The 21,539-nt window shown below is 35.4% G+C and overlaps 2 protein-coding genes across 3 annotated transcripts; both read right to left on the reverse strand.

The window, feature by feature from the left end:
• Window positions 1-1,338: 1,338 nt before the first annotated feature.
• On the reverse strand, window positions 1,339-4,829 carry LOC111504116 (uncharacterized). The gene is made up of 3 exons (XM_023158608.2): window positions 4,203-4,829; window positions 3,118-3,429; window positions 1,339-3,060 (listed from the first exon to the last, which is right to left on the reverse strand). Exons 1-3 carry the CDS (start codon window positions 4,347-4,349, stop codon window positions 1,759-1,761), a joined length of 1,761 nt encoding a protein of 586 aa, XP_023014376.2. The 5' UTR covers window positions 4,350-4,829; the 3' UTR covers window positions 1,339-1,758.
• Window positions 4,830-6,428: 1,599 nt separating this feature from the next.
• LOC111504114 (uncharacterized) lies at window positions 6,429-20,445 on the reverse strand. Of its 2 annotated transcripts, XM_023158605.2 has the most exons (5): window positions 20,163-20,445; window positions 18,001-18,270; window positions 7,846-10,832; window positions 6,796-7,107; window positions 6,429-6,738 (listed from the first exon to the last, which is right to left on the reverse strand). In XM_023158605.2, exons 1-3 carry the CDS (start codon window positions 20,319-20,321, stop codon window positions 9,828-9,830), a joined length of 1,434 nt encoding a protein of 477 aa, XP_023014373.2. In that variant the 5' UTR covers window positions 20,322-20,445; the 3' UTR covers window positions 6,429-6,738; window positions 6,796-7,107; window positions 7,846-9,827. The 2 variants fall into 2 exon arrangements, with proteins under 2 accessions (XP_023014373.2, XP_023014374.2); XM_023158606.2 differs by lacking the exon at window positions 18,001-18,270.
• Between the last annotated feature and the right edge of the window lie 1,094 nt (window positions 20,446-21,539).

A 21,539-nucleotide genomic window follows, 5' to 3' on the forward strand; every position in this document is an offset into this window, starting at 1 on the left:
GAAAACAACTACTCCCCTGGCTAATACCACGAAGGGCGTTGGATTATATCCGACCGGTGTCAGTGCAGGATTCTTCACAGAAGTTATTCCTGCATATGCTGTTGGCGATACAACTGCCGCAATAGATTTTCAATTATTGGAACACACTTGCACACCAGTTTCGGGCTGTTTGGCCACTCGTCAGTGCAAGGTAGTGTATATCACTACCGGAAATCATCAACTTTATAAAAGTTATTCAAATGGTTTTTCTCCAGTGTGAAAAAACGTATGTTGTTTCAAAAGATAATTTTGAGAAAAATGGTCTTAACAAATATTACATTCGAAGGACTTTCCTCTGATGTGAGGTGTGCACTTTTCTAGCCATCAAATCGAATGTCCAGGTAACCTGATGAGCTTTTAATACTTGAGTGACTAGCACTCTTATCAACGGCTTTTCTAAGCTTGGAGTTGACTTTCCCTGAATGAAACATTGTTTGTTTATGACGATGTGCTTACATTCAAAAGTTTAATAAATTTTGAAGCTCCTGGCGAATACTTCACAACCCTAGATGATGAAGTCAATATCTTCACCTACTGCAAAATGGCGGAACATTTAATAATTTCCTGAAAACAAACATATTAATATCGATATTTCTAGAAATATTCCTGCCAACAACTCGATAAGGTTTGTTAAGTTATTTTTTGTTTATAAAAACGACAAAAAATGTCAGTGCAATAATGAACATCATTGTTCCAGTTCGAATAATATTCTAATTTAGTTTTCGGTTTTACTAGTAGAAAGGTACCACATCAACAATCTCTGAAATGGTCAATTCTCGTCCATTGGAAGAAAAAAATTGAAGCGATTTTTATTTACGGTGCGACGCCTAACTTTCACGCGACCGAAAGGATTTTCAATGAACGTTTTCCGAATCGTCCTATTTGTAGACAATATTTGAAGGAACTTGTATCCAAATTCACAACTACTGGTAGTGTACATAACAAAAAGTCCCCAGGTCATCCGTCCATTCCGGAAGAACAGCAAATGCAAATAATTGATGAGATGGTAGTAAATCCTGAAGAATTGAATTTTGCGAAATCATGACGGAAACCATTGTAAGGCATCCTACCTATCTCCACAATATTTGTTTTAGTGACGGATGTACATTTTTTTAAACCGTCGAGGTCCTACAGAATGGCCAGCCCGCTCGCCAGATTTGACACCCTTGGACTTTCTTGTATGGGGCTATTTGAAGCAAAAGGTGTATGAAACTGAACCTGCTTCGATATTGGATATACAAGAATAATATTGGAGAATAATAAATATTTGTAGAGATATTGACGTTACTGTGTTGGCTTTTTCCGGCGTGTCTTTACTAGCTCTATTCTACTCAGGAAGATCTCATATAAAATTCTTGTCAATGTCTGCCAGATGTCATCCTGCGGTGTTCAGAGTTATTTCCATTCGGTTGTAAATCTGATTTGCCAAGACTTATTTGAAAAATGCGTTTCATCTTTGTAAAAAAGGAACCTGACCACAAAAAAGCCTCAATTTAGCAAAAAAAAAAAGCCACAAGTTAACTATGAAAACGGAAATCACAAGTAGATCAAAAGATTACAGAATGGACAGTATTCAAAAAGGAGATATGTTAGAGCTACCAAGTAATGTTTCAAGTTAAGAGTTATGATGTACATATGGGCCTTTCTCCAGCGTGAGTGTGCAAATGGATTTTCATATCGTGATTTGAACACAGCAACATTCATGACATGACATTCAAATCATTTGTCTCTAGCGTGAGAGAGGATATGTTCTTTTAAACGGCTCTTCACAGTGAAACGTTGTTTACATGAATGGCATTCAAAATGCCTTTCTTCAGTGTGTGCGCGCAAATGCCTTTTCAAATCGTTTTTACGGGCACCGCTATATTCACAGAAATGACATTTGAAGGGCTTTTCTGTAGAGTGAGTGACCAAATGCCTATTCACATCATTTTTTCGAACGCCACTATATTTGCATAAATGGCATTTGAATTTCTTTTCTACAGTATGACAGAGCTTATGTTCATTTAAATGGCTCTCTACAGTAAAACGTTTTTTACAAAAATTACATTCGAAAGGTCCTTCTCCAATGTGAGTGCGCAAATGCCTTTTTAAATCGCTTTTACGAACACCTCTATAATCACAAAACTGACATTTGAAGGGCTTTACCCCAGAGTGAGTGACCAAATGCCTATCGACATCACTTTTTCGGACACCACTATATTTGCATAAATGACATTTGAATTTCCTTTCTCCAGTATGACTGAGCTTATGTTCATTTAGATGGCTTTTAACAGTGAAACGTTTTTTACAAAAATCACATTCGAAAGGTCTTTCTCCAGTATGGGTACGTGAATGCCTTTCTAAATCGCTTTTACGAACACAGCTATATGTACACAAAGGACATTTGAAAGGCCTTTCGCCAGTGTGAATGCGCAAATGACTTTCCAAATTGCTTCTTCGAACACTGCTGAATTTGCACAAATGACATTTGAACGGCTTTTCTCCTGAATGAGTGAGCAGATGCCTTTCCACATCACTTTTTCGAACACCGCTATATTTGCACAAATGACATTTGAATGGGTTCTCTCCAGTGTGATGAAACATATGTTCTTTCAAATGACTATTTCGACTGAAACGTTTTTTACACAATTCACATTCAAAAGGCCTTTCTCCAGTGTGAGTGCGTAAATGCCTATCCAAATCACATTTTCGAACGCAGTTATATTTACACAAATGACATTCAAATGGCTTTTCTCCTGTGTGAGAGAACATATGTTGTTTCAAAACGAAATTTTGAGAAAAACGCTTTTCACAAAAATTACATTCAAACGGCTTTTCTTCAGATTTCAGTTCGCCATCGTCGTTCATCATTTCATTTTCATAAATCACTTCACAATAGTTTTGCACTTCCCATTCTGGTAATTCATTACCAACAGCACTCTCAAGTTTTTTGTCATTACATAATGAAAAACTGATGAAAGCTAATACGTCTTCTAACTTGTCAATACATTTGTTGCATAAGCAACTCTGCATCGAGACCTGGAAATGGATTACAAAACAATATTTTAAATGGAAAAAAATCATGTATGAACTCACATTGACTTCTGTTATATCCTGAAACATCTTCGCTAATATTTCCTTCTCTTTAAACTGTGTTAAGCATTTTTCAGACGAACAAATTTGGCAAACTTCAGATTCCTGATTATAAACATCCTCTTCACAATTTTCACTTGTTCCTTTCGTTGAATTTTCGTCCTTCTCTAGAAAGTCTGTGTCTTTTTTTGGCTTCCAGTTTTCCTTCAGCTTTACATCATTATCCTTTGAAATATGGATCAACAATGATATATTTTCTAGTTTATCGACACATTCATCGCATACATTTTCTGGATAGCCGACTCTTGAACAGGCCTTCAAAAACATTTATCCATATCAATAAATCCGTTGAGTAAATATTGTGCAAATTGGAAGGGTCAAAACAATAATCTCAAATGTAGGTTGCCAAGTCTAGTAATAACGAAATTTACAAAAATTTCCTCTTGCTAATACATTGAAAATGTATACCGCAGTAGTAGACGAAACGTCAGGCATAAAAATTTGCAGACCACGGCCAAAAAACCCCGGAAAATAGTTATCATTCAGTTATCTCTGGCCGTGAAAGTTTACATTCGACAATTAGACTGATTAGTTTTTTCAAAAATTTTAGAAAGATAATGTACAATAGACCTATGAAATTTGTAATAAGTCCTAAATATTTTATCTGATTTTCAACATGCATTTTGCATTGACGATCAACATATAGATAATAGAAAGCAATAATAACAATCTAATTGATAATGAAGTCCTTCAGACACACAAATCCACTAAGTTTCTGGGTGTGAGTCACTCTCATGGTCTGAGCATATTGAAAGTTTATCAAAAAAACTCTGCGAATCATACTTCGCCACCCACAAGTGATACAAATAAACACAGTTTTTTGGAATCTTTGCAGTCAATTAAATGCTTTTCAAATGATGAATTCCTTCTTATTTCCTTGCAGAAAGAATATACCTACTTGAAGAGGCTGTTTGGAAGCAGGGTTCGAGTTCGCTGTGATCATTTCTAAATGTTGTAGAATATTACGGAATTCAGGTTTTATGCTACTAGAGTATTCTAAAAGGTCAAATGAATTTGAAAGAACTTACATTAATTTTCGTAATGGTATGGAAGAGATCAAACAAACAGGCTTCCTCTTCAAAAGGTCTCAAATCATTTCGCCTCAAACAACAAATTCGACAAATGAATGGAAAATCTTCTATGGTAATACTCGACTCCTTGTTATCCTCTGCCATTTTTCAAAACTCAATGTAACATTTCTTCCATACAAATGAAAATTATTTTTCAAGTTATGAGTATTTTAACCACAAAATCAACAAAATATTGGATATGTGCAATGGGGTCATAATATAAACTGGACTTTGAAGAGAGAACTTCGACTCCAACAATTAAAAAAAGAAAAAGAGATTCTTGTCTTGGCATATACGTCACTCATACGCTAAATGTCAGATACGTCATGGTGTTTTATGTGTTGCATATTTACATTGTGAGATTTTTAGATTTGATTTGTCAAAAGGTGCTGTGACGGTAGGCGTGTTCTTTAATTCATCGGTGAATTCACCGATTGTTCTGATACATTCATTATTTATTTGTTTATTCGAAACGTTAGCGTATTTCTACTGGTGGAAGCAATCCAGTCAATCCGTCAGAGTTTTTCTTGCTCAAATAGGCTATCACCCGTCGAAGGACTGATTTCTCATTGGTTGAAGACTCTAAAGGCTCGTTCATACTATCCGTTTACCTTTTTCTGGGAGGAGAATCGCAATATGAGCATCGCATTGAGCGTTCATACTTGAGGCAGATTTAAGCTTCTAAAATGATAACCATCGAAATATCATGAAGTAACTTGGTTTGAAATATTTTCACGTTTATTTTTTTGTATGATTCCATCGTTCATCTTGATGCTGCATTTTACTAGTTTCAATACTGTATTTGTTTGGTTGTAGATAATTAATATTACAATTATTGTTTCAACCCATTCCGTGCTGGGAATCACACGTTCAAAGGTAAGACCTCAGCTCGCACAAGTTTCGACTTCTGAGGTTTGTCTTTCGTTGAGGGGGGCAGTTGGTTAACAGGAAAACAATAGATTACGAGTTCATTTTTATTTCAGGTTTAACAACACCATTTTAGCCGATGAAGCCTAATTAGTCAATAACTTTATTTATAATTTTTACCTATAAATAAACTAAATGAATTTTAAAAATAGGCCTTGTCCTTTTTCACAGCCGTGGTTTTAGAATTTAACTTGAGAACTGCTTCCCTATTGATCTATATTTATTCATTTTTCAGATTGTGGGAAGTGAAAAACCCAGATAGCCTAAAATAACCTAATCTTAATGCTTTTCATTCACGAGTGTTTTCCCTAACAACCGTTTTGCTTATAATTCGTTCCACAGTAGTAACGTTGATATCACTTTTCTATAGAATGAGTAGATAAATGTCGTTTAAAATTGCAATTCAGAGTAAAACTTTTTTTACAAAAATGACATTGGAATGGCTTTTCTCCTGTGTGAATGCGCAAATGTAGTTTCAAAGTGGATTTTTGAACTGAGCTATATTGGCACAATTGACATTTGAACGGCTTTTCTCCAGTGTGATGAAACATATGTTCTTTCAAATATCTCTTTACTGTAAAACGTTTTTTACACAAATTACATTCGAAAGGTTTTTCTCCCGTGTGAGTGCGCAAATGAATTTTCAACTCGCCTTTTCGAACACAGCTGTGTTTGCATAAATGACAGTTCAATAGGTTTTCACCAGTATGATAGGGCATATGTTCTTTTAAATGACAATTTCGAGTGAAACGTTTTTTACATAAATGGCATTCGAAAGGCTTTTCTCCAGTGTGGGACCGCAAATGCCTTTTCAAATTGCTTTTTAGAAAACAGCTATATTTGCACAAGTGACAGTTGAATATATTATCCCTAGTATGACAGATCATATTATGTTCCTTCAAATGACAATTTCGAGTGAAACGTTTTTTACACAAATGACATTCGAAAGGCCTTTCTCCAGAGTGAGAGAACATATGTTGATTCAAAATGTTATTTTGAGAAAATCGTTTTTTACACACTGCACATTCGAATGGCTTTTCTCCAGTGTGAGTGCGTATATGCTTTTCCAAATCTCTTTTCGAACACAGTCATATTTGCATAAATGGCATTTGAATAGCTTTTCTCTAGTATGAGAGAGGATGTGTTCTTTTAAATGACAATTTCGAGTGGAACGTTTTCCACAAAAGTTACACTCAAAAGGTCTTTCTCCGGTGTGAATGCCCAAATGCTTTTCCAAAGTATCTTTTTTAACACAGCTGGACAGATTATTTTGGTAGGTTTGCTCATCAGAAGTTTCAACAAAACTCTCAACTATTTCGTCCTTGATGTCAATTATCTCGGACTTCAGATCCCACTCAAGAGAACAATCTTTTTTTATGAAAATATCGTCAGTCAAAATTTCATTTTTATAAACTACTTCACAAGAGTTTTGCTCTTCAAATTTCGTTAATTCAGTACCAAGAGCAATTCCAAGTTTTCTGTCATTATACAGTGAAGAACTGATGAAAGATGATATGTCCTCCAGCTTGCCAACACATTTATGACATATGCTACTCCGCATCGAGAACTGAAAATAGATTATACAACATTTTTTTAATGGAATGAAAATCAGATACAAACTCACATCTTCTTCTGTGATATCTTGAAGCAGCTTCACCAAAACTTTCTTCTCTTCAAACGATGTTAAGCATTTTTCAGACAGACAAAGTCGACAAACTAGAGATGCCTGATTATGAATGTCCTCTTCATAATTTTCTTTAGTTCCCTCCTTTGAATTTTCATCCATTTCTAGATGATTCCTTTCTTTTTTTTGAATCCAAGTTTCCTTCAGCTTTGCAGCATTATACTTCGAAATATTTATCAATGATGATATATCTTCTAGTTTATTGGCACATTCATTGCACACGTTTTTTGGATATTCGACTTTTGAGCAGACCTTCAAAAATATTTTCCCAAATTGATAAATCAGTTGAGTAAATATTGTGTGAATTGATACAGCTTTTCAATAAACTGATGGGTATAGTCGTTACTATGTAGTGGATCATCATGAAAAATAAAACATCCTGTTTTTATAACACTTGTATTTGTAACTAACGTTACTGCAGTTTCATCCCATGAGGACATTACCCTTTATATATCTTTACATCACTGTAGGTAATAACAGAGGTCCTTTACTCAATTGAGTACCTGAATTTGTTTACCTGCGACAATGTGGGTATGCTAATCTAAAAACTGGTGTGAGTAGACAATATCGATTTGGTCATTTAGTACATCACCTACAGTGATGTATAGATATAAAAAGATTAACATTATCAATTATTTCAGTTTATTGTATTCCTTTGAAAATGTCCTCATAGGATGAAACTGCAGTAAAGTTAGATACAAATACAAGTTGTTGTTCAATTGATGACCTATTTATTTTGTAGAAATTCATTTTGAATATAGGATAAAGAAAATAACTCTGGTCTGATTTCTATTAAGTTTTTCATTTGTTACGACCGGTTTCGGTTTGTTAAACAATTTTCAAGTAAACCGAAATGTTAAACAAGAAATGGATTGAAACTATCTAAAAGAATCTCATGAATTATTCTAAAGTAAAAACTTCAGATTCCTCTATTTGTTTTGAACAAAGGCGAGTTTATCAGAATGATAAAAATAATCTGGAAGAACTTACATCAATTTTCGTGATGGTATGGAATAGATCAAACAAATGTTCTTCCTCTTCAAAAGATCTCAAATAATTTCCCTTCGAACAACACATTCGACAAATGAATGGAAAATCTTTTATAGTTATAGCCGATTCCTTGTTATCCTCCTCCATGTTTCAAAGCTTTTTCGATTGCTAAAATTCAATGATTTAACCACAAAATATAACCATTAGACGTAGTGGCTAAAACCTCCTTTTAATAATTAATGATTACATTCACAGAGCCGGTGCCGGAGGTTTCGACATTTGGAAAGTTCATGGTCCAGATACGACATCTAACGGGCTTGATGGTAAAACAAAGTCCGGTCAACTGTTTTTATTGTTGTGGTTTCTTGTGCTTCCCTTGGGTGAAAGTGATTTATTTTACCTATTCATCAGTTTCTCATGTCTATAATGAACGCACTGAAAACGTTACTGCCATAAACATAACATTCAGTTATTTTGATCAGTCGTTAGCTGTTTGAGTAGCGAGTAAACAAATTATTCTATTCTTAGTTTTCAGGCATCAAACCATCGACACAAAAGGGTAAACACTCAGAAATGTCAGTTTTGTCACTCCCAAGCGCGGGAATGTTTCTCTCGTTCAGACAGGTTGCCATCCCTCAGGACTAATTTCCATCGAATCACTTTTCTTTCACCAGAACCGAGTTGGAAAAAACAAAGCCAACTTAAAAATCGGTTATGTCTAAGAAATAAACAGTGTGGTTCGACTGTGCTAATTGAGAAAAGAAATCAGGACAAATTTACATTATCCATTTCCAAATATGTGAGCCACATCACTCGCGGCAGTTGGAACTTGCTCCCGTAGTTTAAGCACACTTTTATTGGTAAAACTAGCGTGCGACGAGTGTTTGCTATCCTTCAATAATGTAGAGGGCAGTGATATGCTGAATGTGTACAAGATATAGGGTGACGAACTAACAATTTTTTTGTATTACTATTGTAAATTTCATATCCAACAGTTTTTGTTTTATTTGTCGTTCACATTTTGACAGCTCATGTCAAACTTCCATTGACTGGTTAATATAGTCTAGGCCAAAGATTGTCTAGCCATAAACATGGGTTTTAGTTCTGCGAGTCTTCGCCTGTGAAAATTTAACCTTGATATGTAGAACATTCGCACGTACCAAAGTTACGAAGTCGTAAATTTATCTAAAATTTAGTGATAAAATAAAATATCGAGTTGCAACCCTGATTCCAGAGATAATCAATAGTTAGAGTGAATACTACAAATTTAAAGTTCAATATTCGAAATTCAGAAACCTCAATTTTTGCTTTGGCCTTCCTCTTTCTATTTCAAGGTGCAGCCCCCTCCCCTACTGAATCTAACACAAGAAATCGCCACTATCTTAGTTGATATAATGATACTCTATTTATGCATGGTTATTTTCATTTTCAAATTAGCACCTTTGTGGAATCAGTAGTGGCAATTTTTGCATTAGGTTTATTGTGAACAAATTCTCATTGAAATCTGAAAACAACGTATACTTTATTGTGATGACTAAACCATATATTTTTTGATCGATGCTGAAATGTATCACATTGTTAGTCTTTATGATATTATGAATATATGACTCTTCAGATTCTGGTATCTATGAAAGTATTTGAAAATACAAAATATGAATTTTGTGGTACATTATCAAAAAGTGAAATTTCTATACAACTTTAATTCACTGATAAAGTTCTTTAAAACAGCGGCATGATTCGAAAGCCATCTTATTCTTGCTACATATTGCTTGGCCTTCGTTTTTTAAAGGGGTATTTGGTCCTATCGTTTCCTCCCACTCCGGCCTGACAGCCGATGTGTAGTGTAATTTTATAGTTTCATTCCTATGCACCTGGAAATCTTACATTTCAGTATGGTGGTCTACTGGCATAAATGTAGTTAACGATGCAGAATTCCGAAATGTCTCTCTTTCAATCATGAGTGTTCACTTTAGCGTGTTCAGTCAAATATCAGAATACACCCTTTGGTTCAGTGGTCGACATTCCTGAAAATTCCAAACGTCTTCTTCTTTGTGATACTCCAAATGCTTTTCAAAACCCGACTTGGTGAAGCTTTCATCGCAACGTTCACATCTAAACAGCATTTCGCCAGTGTGTGTGAGTGAATGTCTGTTGAGAGCCGACTTCTGATAGAATCTTTTCCCGCAGTGATAGCATTCGAATATCCGTCCTTTAATATTGCTAGTGTGAGTAAGTAGATAATGCTCTTTCAAATGGTTATTTTGAGTAAAGTCCTTATAGCATTTGTCACACTTGAACGGCCTGGATTTATTGTGAGTGGTCAAATGCCGCTTCAAATAATCCATTTGAGCGTAGCATTTCCCGCATTGGTCGCACCGGAACGGCTTTCCTTCGACATGCGTTAGCAAATGCCGTTGCAGAATTTGCTTCCGCTTGTAAAACTTTCCGCACTCGTCGCATTTGAACGCGTTCCGCAAGGAATGGGTGACCATGTGCATTTTCAAGGATTTCTTATCGGCGTAAGTTTTTTTACAATTGAAACATTCGAATACTTTTTCTGTTTTGGGTTTGGGGTTTTCTTTTATACTCTGAGCCGACAAAGGAAAATCGTCAGTATCAACAGTGTTGATGTTATCAACGGAATGTTCATTGGTAATATCTTCGTAGGGACTTTCAGACTTGAGACCAGTTTGGTAATCTCTGCTAATGGTAGCTGCAAATTCGCTGTCGATAACTTCTTCTTTGATTTCGATATCGTGTTTCATATCAGAAATAAACTCCTCATTTCTGTTATCATCTCGTTCCAATTTCACTTCAATATCAGTCCCGTTCGACAGCGATTTCAGCGAATTGGGTATACCAATGATTTCCTCAAGTTTTTCATTATTGGACCGAGATGAGCTGATAAACGTTGATATGTCTTCTAGACTGTCGATGCACGTGCTGCATAAGCATATTTTCATCGCAATATCGGTTTTAAGTTGAACCTGAAAATATAGCAATAGTTAATAAATCATTTCGATTCGGAAGTTGTGCAAAACAAAATCTGTAGATGGGTTTGTACTCTTACTATATTAGGTGTTGAAACATAAGTCTCATTTCAATGGCGGACAACATGAGAGAGGAATGAATATGGTTAGGTAACTTGCAAACGAATTAGTCGGTAGTTGCTACGTGTAATATATTATTTTTCATAAATAACTAGCAAACCCGGCGAACTCCGTTTCGCCACCAGATGGCTTCGTTTTATGTAACATTTCGTTTGGTAATTAAAAGATGAAGAAACTTTTTTTTGTTTTATATTTGAAAAGTAAAAATTTTATTTCATTTCACAACCGTAATGAATTCATTTCGATTACAAAAATGAAGTGTTATTTAGTTGAACTTCTCTAAGTAAATGAAAGTGAATCCAAAGTAAATACTGAATCGAAGCGTTATACGTGTCCGCAAATTATCCGTTTCATATTGAAGTGCTCTTTGGTAAACCACATTTTGTTTTTTGGTCTGACATCAACACAAACAAAGCGGATGGTTTCCCAACTCGTGAACACGCAACGTATAACTGCCCATGTGAAAAACAATGATTTTCTAAATTTATCCCGCAAACACTAAGCGATTGGCCTTGCGACTTGTTAATTGTCATTGCGAACGCAAGGCGAACTGGAAATTGCAATCGTTTGAAGTCAAACGGAAGATCAGTCGGAATCATTGGTATTTGAGGAATACATACATTTTCACCTGCATACTTTCCGTTAATAATGGTTACCTCAATCAAATTCGGTATAAGTCTTTTTACCGCAAGTCGAGTACCGTTGCAAAGTCGCGGTGGATTCAAATTACGCAATATCATATTAACTGTACCAACTTTGAGTTGCAAGTTATGTGGTGGAAATCCTGGTAACTCCAGAGAGTTCAAAAACTCCGTTGGATAATTTACTACATCATCGGGATTTGTTATGGAATCAACGGATTTGTATGTCACCAAATCGCAAGCAATTTTTGATTGAATGGTGAAATTCAGTGCGTGTACATCATTATTCTTTGCGGCTATCCAGTTTGACTTTTCCACTTGCGCAGCACAATCCAGCCGTTTCTCTTTTGAACTTTAACGCATTGCAATATCGGCATACAGTCGTCATTGGTCCAATATCTAAATTTTCATCATCACTGTAGTTCGCAGTGGGATCATATTGGAATGCCAAGCGATTGTATGATGCCAATGATCTTCGTGTGCTCACGCGTTGTCTCAATCGGGCATTTTCTCTTATTATATTTTGTCTTTCTTCGCTTAAGTTCTGTGAATACACTTGTTGCTGATGTTCGGCCGATGTTCGCACGTCGTCCTCTAGGCATTTTGGACTATGGACAGAGTGGTGACTTTAACCTCAAATGCACGATCCACATAATTTACACAGTTCAACTTACCATCTTAAAGACAGATGCCTGCTGTTGAAATTGAATAAAAATTTGCACAATACACGTGATTGATTTGATGGTTTCCAATTGAAATGTTAGCAAACGAATAACTTAATTTTTTTACTTTTTTTTCACAATTTCACACTGAACACAATACCGGTTTGTCACATGAAATTAACTGAGCAGAGAACAATGAGTAGCTGTCAAACAATGTATCACGCACCGGCGCCATCTACTTAAAATATTGGTTTGTAGTACATGCTATGTATCAGAGATGGCGCTGTATGTGAAAAATGGTTTTCCCGCTTTTCTGTTGAATTTTTCCTGAATTTTCTTTGCTATAAACCTCACGGAGCCCGAAACCTTTCCAACGAATGCAAAACCGTGGAAATCGGTTCGTGCGTTCTGGAGTTATAGCGTCAGGAAGGAAAACCCGACTTATTTTTATATAGTAGAATATAAGGTTTGTTCTAGCAAGAAATTTCGGATGGTTTGAAGCTAGTGTTATGGACTGGCCAACTGCGCATGTATGCCGTGAGACTGGTTGCAAATAGTTTGGGATTCATGTCCTGCTAGAACGCTTATTTGTGTTGATAAATGTCAATTGTCAAATTGTCATTTAAACTGACTTATTAGTTGGAAATTTGAAATTTATATTTTGTGCAGCGAAAAGTGAAGGTGAAAACCGATAAAAATGAACATATTGAATTGGCTTGAATAGTCATCGGCTTGGTCAAAATGGAAAAATTCAAAATAGAAGAAATGTTAAAATTGGAAAAAGAAAAGTTATAAATAAGAAAGAAGAGAAATGAATTATTAGAAACAAGAAATAATTTGCTCAGACAAATGAGCAAAAATAAGAATTCAGATGTTGATAAATATTCTGAATTCAATGTTAGTATGAGGGATTTAGTTTGATATCTTATGTCATACATAGGGTTCCTGTTATGTGATATTATATAGAAAGAAGTTATTAGTTTATGTGTTAGGACGAGTACTTTACGACCTGATTAACAGCCCGTTAAAATAATCAGTGCTGGGGCTGTGCTGTCTCTCTAGCAAATGACAGGATGTGGTGTCATTCTCAGCACCGATTACTTTAATTGACTCTTAATCCGGTCGTAAAGTACCCACCCTTGAGCAAATTATATTTTTATACTGTTTTAAAAATCATTCTTATTTTACCTGAATGGATGTTTATTTAACTTATGCCAAACAATGAAATGAACATCAACAAACAGAAATATTACAATTTTATTGCTATCTTAAAACTTGTCAAGCTACAAAATTTCTGTGGTCTGCAGCATCTCTATTATTGTGATTATCTTCATCCTCTTCCTCATGGTGATGAAACAGCATTTCGACAAGTTCCTCATCATTGGATGATTCAGAATTATTTCCCCAATTTGATTCAGAGCTTGATGACTCTGATGACATTTCAGCTAATCCTACCTGTAATAATGGAGTTGAATAGTTGATGCTTGGTTGAAAATCACCAAATGCTTGCTTGATTTTCATTCAAAAACATAAAATCATTTTACTCACCTGAATTTCCAAACGCAAATATGAAAAGATTAACAGTTTTGAGGATTGCCGTTCTATAAAAAACAAGATTTTTAAACCAATTATTATCAGGCCACTAAATATTTCTATTTTGGTTTCTCATTTCTTTAGTACATAACATAACCAACAAATCCATATTCCAAAATCATAACAAACGTGATATCGGATCACTTGATCACTCCGAATATTTGCGAATGTCACAAACTGAAAATTCTTACGAATTCCTCTGGACTACTTCGACAGTTCACATACGGTTTGCAAACTGGATTTCGTCTTCGCTAGAACATGCGACTATTAGTTCGAATCCTGGATTTGCTTTGCTAGAACGCCTATATTCGTATGCGCATGCTTCGTACGATTCCGTATCGTTTGAAATCGCTGCTAGAACAAACCTATAGTATACTTTAAAATTCGACCAAGTCCTTGATGACGTGCGTAAGATTTTATGATCTAGTAGTTGTTACTTCGCCCGCGTAGAATTTGTTTTTTTTTTATTAAAATTGTTTATTGTCCCTTCAACTATTCAGGTTATGAGAAACTAGTTAACGAGAAAATGGCTAACTTTCTGTTGAATTTTAAGATTCTTACTGACTGCCAGCACGGTTTTCGTAAAGGCAAGTCCACACAGTCAGCTGCCTGTAGTTTTGCTGAAATCATCTATAACTCCCTAGACAATGGTATGCACGTGGCAGGAATATTGTTTGACCTCTCACGTGCATTTGACTGTCTATCTAATGACTTTATTGAAACCAAACTTTTTAATCTAGGACTTAGGGGTGTATTTTTGCAATGGCTCAAACATTTTCTTTCAGACCGTACAATGTTGGTAAAAATAAAAGATACACTATCTGATCCTCAACCATCAGTTCAGGAGTTCCTCAAGGCTCTGTCCTAGGACCGCTTATCTTTCTATTATTCGTCAATGATCTACCCAAATACTTCAACATCAACAACAATAGTCTCACTCTCTTTACTGACGATACCTCGTTAGCGGTGTCAGCACACAGCCTAGAGGAATTAAAGTCATCAACGGAAAGGTTTATAACACACTTCTTAGATTGGTGCAAGTTAAACAATCTGATTGTTAACTTGAATAAAACAAAATGTATCCATTTTAGTTCTTCCATCGGTCTTGATAAACATCCTACTGTCTTTGATATTAGAGGGGTGGAATTGGTATCAACGAATTTTACAAAATTTCTAGGAGTCTATGTGGATGATTGCTTAAGATGGTCTGAACACATTACAGTCACTTGTAAAAAAGTTAACCAAGCTTACTATGCTCTCTCCAGAATAAAACATTTATGCCCTTGCATGCCTTGCTGGACGTATATTATAGCTTGGTCTACAGCCATTTAAGCTATAATGTGGTTATTTGGGGATATGCCACCAACAAAGATAGGGTTTTTATTTCCCAAAAAAAATCAGGAAATTATTTGATATCCCATGGAGAGAATCGTGCAAACAGCACTTCATATCATATCAAATCCTGCCATTCCCTTGTATTTACATATTTAAATGCTTACTATACATCCACGATAATTTATCAAAATATAACACAAATTCTTCTTACCACAGTTACTCAACCAGAAATGGAAAAGTGTTAAGTATTCCTAGAGACAGATCCTCTAAATTTGAACAGTCACCCAAATATATGGGAATAAAATTATTCAATCACTTACCTGATCACTTTAAAACCATGAGTTTGATGTCATTTAAAAGATAAGTTAAAAATTTGCTCCTGTCTAAGGCTTATTACACTGTCAGTGAATTCCTTTTAGACGACTTTAGCTGATTGCGGTCCAGACTTTCATCCTGATTTTATTATTTATTATACATCCAATTTTTACTAATCTTGTTTTTTTTTCTTTATATTTTATACATTTTTATACTTTAAAACTACTGAGATATTTTATCTTTATGTATGTTTATTTTCTTTATACTATTTTAACGTGTTGTACTGACATGTCCTATACGTTGTTAACGTCTCAAAGGATAAATATTATTATTATTATTAGAGACGGCATATTACATGTCATAGTAAATATAAAAATGTGAATAAATAGATACAGTTAATCTAATATAATCTAAATTTCATTGACTAAACCAATATCAGTTAGGTAATCTATAAGCTGAGAGAGATTGCAACCTTCCTTCAGAAGTTCGGCGAGAGTTGAAGGAAATCCATGTAGTTTTCGATGTTGATTGTAAGTTTCACACTCGATGAAAATATGTTTCACTGTTAGGGGGCAGTGGCATATTTCGCAGGTTGGTTCTTGGGTTTTATCGATCTGGTGGGAGTGTGTGATGCTGGTGTGTCCAAGGCGTAATCTAGTGACTATGGCCAATTTCGATTTGAAAAGGTTCCATTCAGCTTACCATGCATTGATAATCATCTCTTTGAATATTTGTTTGAGGTCAGATTTGGCAGTTCTGGTTATTGTGTGAAGTTCGGCAATATCCGTTGCATCTCTAGCTAATCGATCGGCTATTTCGTTTCCCTTTATATCCATGTGTGATGGTACCCATACGAAGTGAGTCGTTTTATTCTGTTGTTGAAGATGATGGAGTTCTTGTTTGGTTTGTCGCATTAAGTTTCGTGACAAACCATTCTAAACAAATGCTACAGTATTTTTTATCAACCCAAAACTTTAGGTTCCCAGCTTAACTGAAGAAATTCAAAACAATCTTTAAACCCCTATTTTGTCCCTTGGGGTGGAAATTCCTGATTCCCTTTCTTGATGCTTATTTACGGTATACAAAGAACCTACCTGCATATTTGAAGATTCTAGGTTCAATAGCTTCTGCTGTACGTTAATATAAGAGTGCGACAAACCAAATTATACGCGGACAAAAGCTAGTAATTTATATCTTACTATAAATATACAGTTACTAAAAAAATTTGCCAACTGCAGTAAGTAATGTATAGCTTCGTGAATCAAATTGTGTTACATATAAATAAAATTGCAAAACTAACACAACCGTTAACGACGTCTGCCCTCACGCGTCTGCCCGCGTTCTCGGCTACGACGCTTCATTGCTTAGACCGTCCCTCTTCCCCCGTCGCCCTAAAGTAGACGCGACGCATGATGGCATACTGTGTCTATTAGTTTGTGAGCTAGAACATTTTGAAAGAGGCAACTTTTGTTAGTTTCATTAAAACGGATACAAAGGAATTTCGTGCGTTAATAAAGCATTGCTTTTTGGCGAAAAAAATACTGCTGAAGCCAAGGACTGACGTGATAAACATTATTCAGACTTTGCAGCAGGAAAATCAACCGTTGAGAAGTGGTTTGCTAAGTTTGAACGGGGTGAAATGAGCACCCAGAACAACGCCCGCAGTGGACGCCCCAAAGAGGCTGTTACCGACAAAATAATTTTGGATGACCGCAAAGTGGAGTTGATTGAGATAGCTGAGGCTCTAAAGAGATCCTCTGCTGTTTTATCAAGACAACGCACTGTGTCACAAATCAATGAAAATGATGACAAAATTGCATGAAGGGCATCAAATTGCTTCCGCATCGACCGTATGCTACAGACCTAGCCCCCAGCGACTTTTTCCTATTCTCAGACCTCAAGAGAATGCTCACCGGAAAGAAATTTAGCGCCGATGAAAGGGTAATCGTCGAAACTGAAGCCTACTTTGAGGCTAAAGACGAATCATACTGTAAGAAATTAAAAAAATTAACTGTCTTAAACAAATGTATTTCGAACAATATTTCACTAATCACAAACTAATTTATTTACTACAACAGTTAGCAACTAAAGCTTAATTTATTTCCACTATTTGAATTTCTTGTTTAGCCGCTCCATTCACTTTCTGAACTGCCCTCTTGGGTCGGGAAGGCGGGCTTATATCGGTAAAGGTCCTTTCTAGAATTCTGTAGCCGGTTCGGTACTAGAATTTTACCGGCGATTTCCGACTGCATTCTTTTGAGGTTAGGTCATGTGTTTGTTCGCGATGAGTCGGCTGGCCTAGGGTTCAGATTCAGATTCGTTACAATACTATAAAAATGCTATCGTAAAATTGTATCACCGCTATATAGTTGCCTTGAAGGGAACTATATTGAATAACAAAATCAAATTTTACCAAACAAAATCCGTGTTAGCCAACGATTCTTTCAGCACAATTGTTACTTTAGATTCTAGCTGGTTTTAGTTTACCAAAGTACTCACATCAATTTTCGTGATAGTGTGAAACAGCTGTACTAGAGGCTCGTCCTCCTCAAAAGGTACAAGACTACTTGCAGATGAACAGGCTCGGCATATTAGAGGTTCCCAGAAAGAAATCGTCCCATTCCCAAAAGTTTTTTGAGGATTTATTTTCTTTGATGTTCGTTGCAGTGAGTCATAATACTTCGAAACCTCAGTAAAGGTTGATATATCTTCTATTGCATTAATACAATGACTGCATACGTTTCTAGGAAAGTTTAGTGTAGACCCGACCTTAAAAAGAAACATAAGACTCATTAAAGCTTCACTGTCTTTGAAGGGTTGAAAAATTTTCAAAAAATATTCTAGATTGTGTCGGAACTCATCAAATAAATGTTCTTATACATCGAGAACAAGCTAAGGAGAGTAGTTCACTATTGAGTCATCAATAGTGGTGGCGCCACTACAAACGCCCCCCACTCCTCCACTATTGCTGTCCACGCATATAGCGGGAAATTCAAATCGGTGGATTAACAAGGCCGGTACGGCTCAAAATCCCATATATCTTCTTATGGCGCTAATTTTTTTGTCAATTTTCATGACACCCGATCGGAACCTTGTGGAACACCCAACGCGAGGTAGGTATGTCTGACGCCTGTCGGATATAATCCAACGCCCATCGTGGTATGGGCCAGGGGAGTAGTTGTTTTTTGATAGGCGTCAGTCCATTCAACCTACTGTGTAGGTATATCCGAGACTTATATTATTTACTTATTTTTTCTCTTATTGTTAAGGATTTTTATACTATATGTTGACTGACAAATTGTACCGTTTAGCATTAAGTGTTTCATTCATATAAATACTTTGTTCCCAAGAATTCCTTGTTCTTTATGACAATAAAGTATTGATTGATTGATTACGCTTTGGTCAAAGACGAAACGGACTGGTTTAAGTTTGTCGATAATCGTGTCACAAAGTGTTCTGGCGATGTATGGAATTTATTGGAGCCTCTGGAGACACCCTACATTTTGTTTTAAGAGAGAGGACACCAGCAGATCAAGATATTCAGATGATGTGGTGCTGCAGGTTTTTCCAGGTTTTCCTGCAGCTGAAAAAGCAAATGTGCCACTGGAACCAATGAAGTTGCCTTGGGGGGGGCCAATTAATTTTTATTGTTGCTTCAGAAATAAAGATATTTTCATTTCTTAAAAAAAAAGCTCACAGATACATTTAAATTCGTTATATAATTCAACTCCTATGTAGTCAGGCGAGATGTAGCAGATCTGTAATTGTGAGTAACTCTTGAACCTGTTTTCATTTTCTTCAATATAGGTGATTATTCGAAATATGTATAAGCTGGGCCAAGTTTTTATTTGAGATCTTTTAAATAGGTCTTTACATGTTGACAGTGGATGGACATTGAACATAACTCTTAATATTATTTCTGTGCTCTGAATATCTTATCAGCATGGGGCGAGGAATCCCAGAATACTAATCCATATTGTAGAACTGACTGAACGAGTCTCTGAGCTGCCTTATCATGTAACAACATGTGCTTAATTTCATGTAGTTTATGTTCATTGTGTTACATTCAAATAAAGCTCAATTGACACACTGTATTTTCTTAAATTCTCTTGAGAGAATTTATCTGGTCAAGGTGGTTATGAAAACTATTTCTTCGCAGGAATAAACAAACCTAATATTCCTCTGGGACAATCATGATTTTCATTCTTTGACTTCGTCTTTAAGTGACAGTGACAACAAACAGTAACAACTCCCACTGAGCGACGATATTATTTAGAGCATGGTTTCAAGAAAGATTAGTATGGTGAAATAGAAATATTTTATGCTATGAATACATTCAAAATGGGTGAATGAAGTTATTATTACTAGAAGCAAGTTTTTTGAAACAATCGATTTTTTCAATAGTTTTGACTTTTAATTGGGTCATATCTTCAAAAGTAGACCAAAGCGACGAGTTCTAACTTCATATTAGTGATCAGTGCACAAAAATAAAAATATTTATTAGATTGCCACCGAAATATGTAAATTCTGCATATCACATTCAAAAATGATATGCATTTACAACTGCTTAGAGCTAGTGGAACATTCGGTGGTTTTTATCTAATAGCAGTGACTCTTATACAATAGTTTCGAAAGAAATAAACGGGTTCAATATGACTTACATCAATTTTTGTAATGGTGTGGAAAAGTTTCGATAAATAGTCTTCCTCTTCGAACGGCCTCATATCGCTTCGCCTCATACAACATATTCGGCAAATAAACGGAAAATCTTTTACAGTTACAGTGCAGGCCTTAGACTCCTCCTTTTCCAACACATCCATATCGAACTGAATTTATTTTGTCATGAAATAGTTCAAAGTTAGAATGAATCTTGAGATGTGTTTCAAATTGTTTACTTTCGGTATACATTAGTACTGCATAACGAAATCGCAGAATTAACTTATTGACAATGACGTTTGACGTGAGACATTTAAGTTTCGAAACCGTTGTCATATTTCTAGTGTTGAAACTGATTTGAAATACACCTAGTTGAAACATCACAACTATAGTAAAAGTAGAACGTTTTCAAGATTTGCAGATCAGAAGGCTTGGGGTCACTGTTATGGTTTGTGAAAAAACAAGCTAGCGGTGCCCTCGTGTTTCACTGATACTACACGAATTCTGTCAAATTTCAGTATCGGTGAAGTCCCAACGGAATATAAATTAAAGCACATGTCACTCAACTTACTACTTACTATTAAATGAAAGATCGAGAAGGGAATACCTGAATACTATTATTATTTTTTCTTTTTACGAAGTGTAAGATTGACAATACTAAATGCAAAACTTTTATACACAAGATTAAGTTTTGCCACCTATTTATTGTCATGCATTGGAAGTTTTCATTTCTTGTAACGGGTATTTCAACTACCATTTCAATTCTGTCATTCTGTCATTGATTCGACATTTATATTTTCTCTTCACACTTCTTTGTTTTTGCTGAAAAATATGCACTGAGTGTAAATCTCATTAACCTGGTTTTCCGATGGAACATGTGAACTCACACTCGTTTTATCAATGAAAACGATATTTACTATCAATATAATATATGATTCAGAAATAACCGTTGAGAAATAACCACTTTATACTTTCTACCGTTCAAAACTTTGGACAGCAGTTGCGTAAATAATGTATTTTTGTTGGTAACATGAAACAGGACGGCTGTGTCAATTGTCATTATAAGTCAACTGCTTTATTATTTTCGATGTGGAAACTGAAAACTATACATTTTCCAATGAATTATTCTTAATGAAAAGAGAAATGAAAATTTCTATGTTTTTCACCACTTTTAATTGTAACTAACGTTACTGCAGTTTCGTCCTATATGGACATTCTCAAACAAATACAACTAATACAAGTTCATTGCATTAGTTTGAGAATGTCCATATTAATCTATATATGAATTAATCTTATAATATTCAAAGTGACTACTGAAGTTGGTCGTTCCTTTTCAAGAGTTACTTATGAGTTCTGATGAATTGTCAGAGGAAGATTAAAAA

This window comes from Leptinotarsa decemlineata, unplaced genomic scaffold, assembly GCF_025532065.1.
Source record: "Leptinotarsa decemlineata unplaced genomic scaffold, Ldec_3_MD MMD2_P_RNA_scaffold_2, whole genome shotgun sequence".
NCBI lineage: Eukaryota > Metazoa > Arthropoda > Insecta > Coleoptera > Chrysomelidae > Leptinotarsa > Leptinotarsa decemlineata.

What these genes read in the sequence shown, in the direction of transcription:
- LOC111504116 (XM_023158608.2), bottom strand. Translation starts at nt 4,349, where the DNA reads ATGGCAGAGGATAACAAGGAGTCGAGTATTACCATAGAAGATTTTCCA. An exon ending in ATACCATTACGAAAATTAAT is followed by an intron (nt 3,430 to 4,202) that starts GTAAGTTCTTTC and finishes ATGTTTTTGAAG; the next exon opens with GCCTGTTCAAGAGTCGGCTA. An exon ending in AGGATATAACAGAAGTCAAT is followed by an intron (nt 3,061 to 3,117) that starts GTGAGTTCATAC and finishes ATCCATTTCCAG; the next exon opens with GTCTCGATGCAGAGTTGCTT.
- LOC111504114 (XM_023158605.2), bottom strand. Translation starts at nt 20,321, where the DNA reads ATGGATGTGTTGGAAAAGGAGGAGTCTAAGGCCTGCACTGTAACTGTA. An exon ending in ACACCATTACAAAAATTGAT is followed by an intron (nt 18,271 to 20,162) that starts GTAAGTCATATT and finishes TTTCTTTTTAAG; the next exon opens with GTCGGGTCTACACTAAACTT. An exon ending in ACACTATCACGAAAATTGAT is followed by an intron (nt 10,833 to 18,000) that starts GTGAGTACTTTG and finishes CTATATTTTCAG; the next exon opens with GTTCAACTTAAAACCGATAT.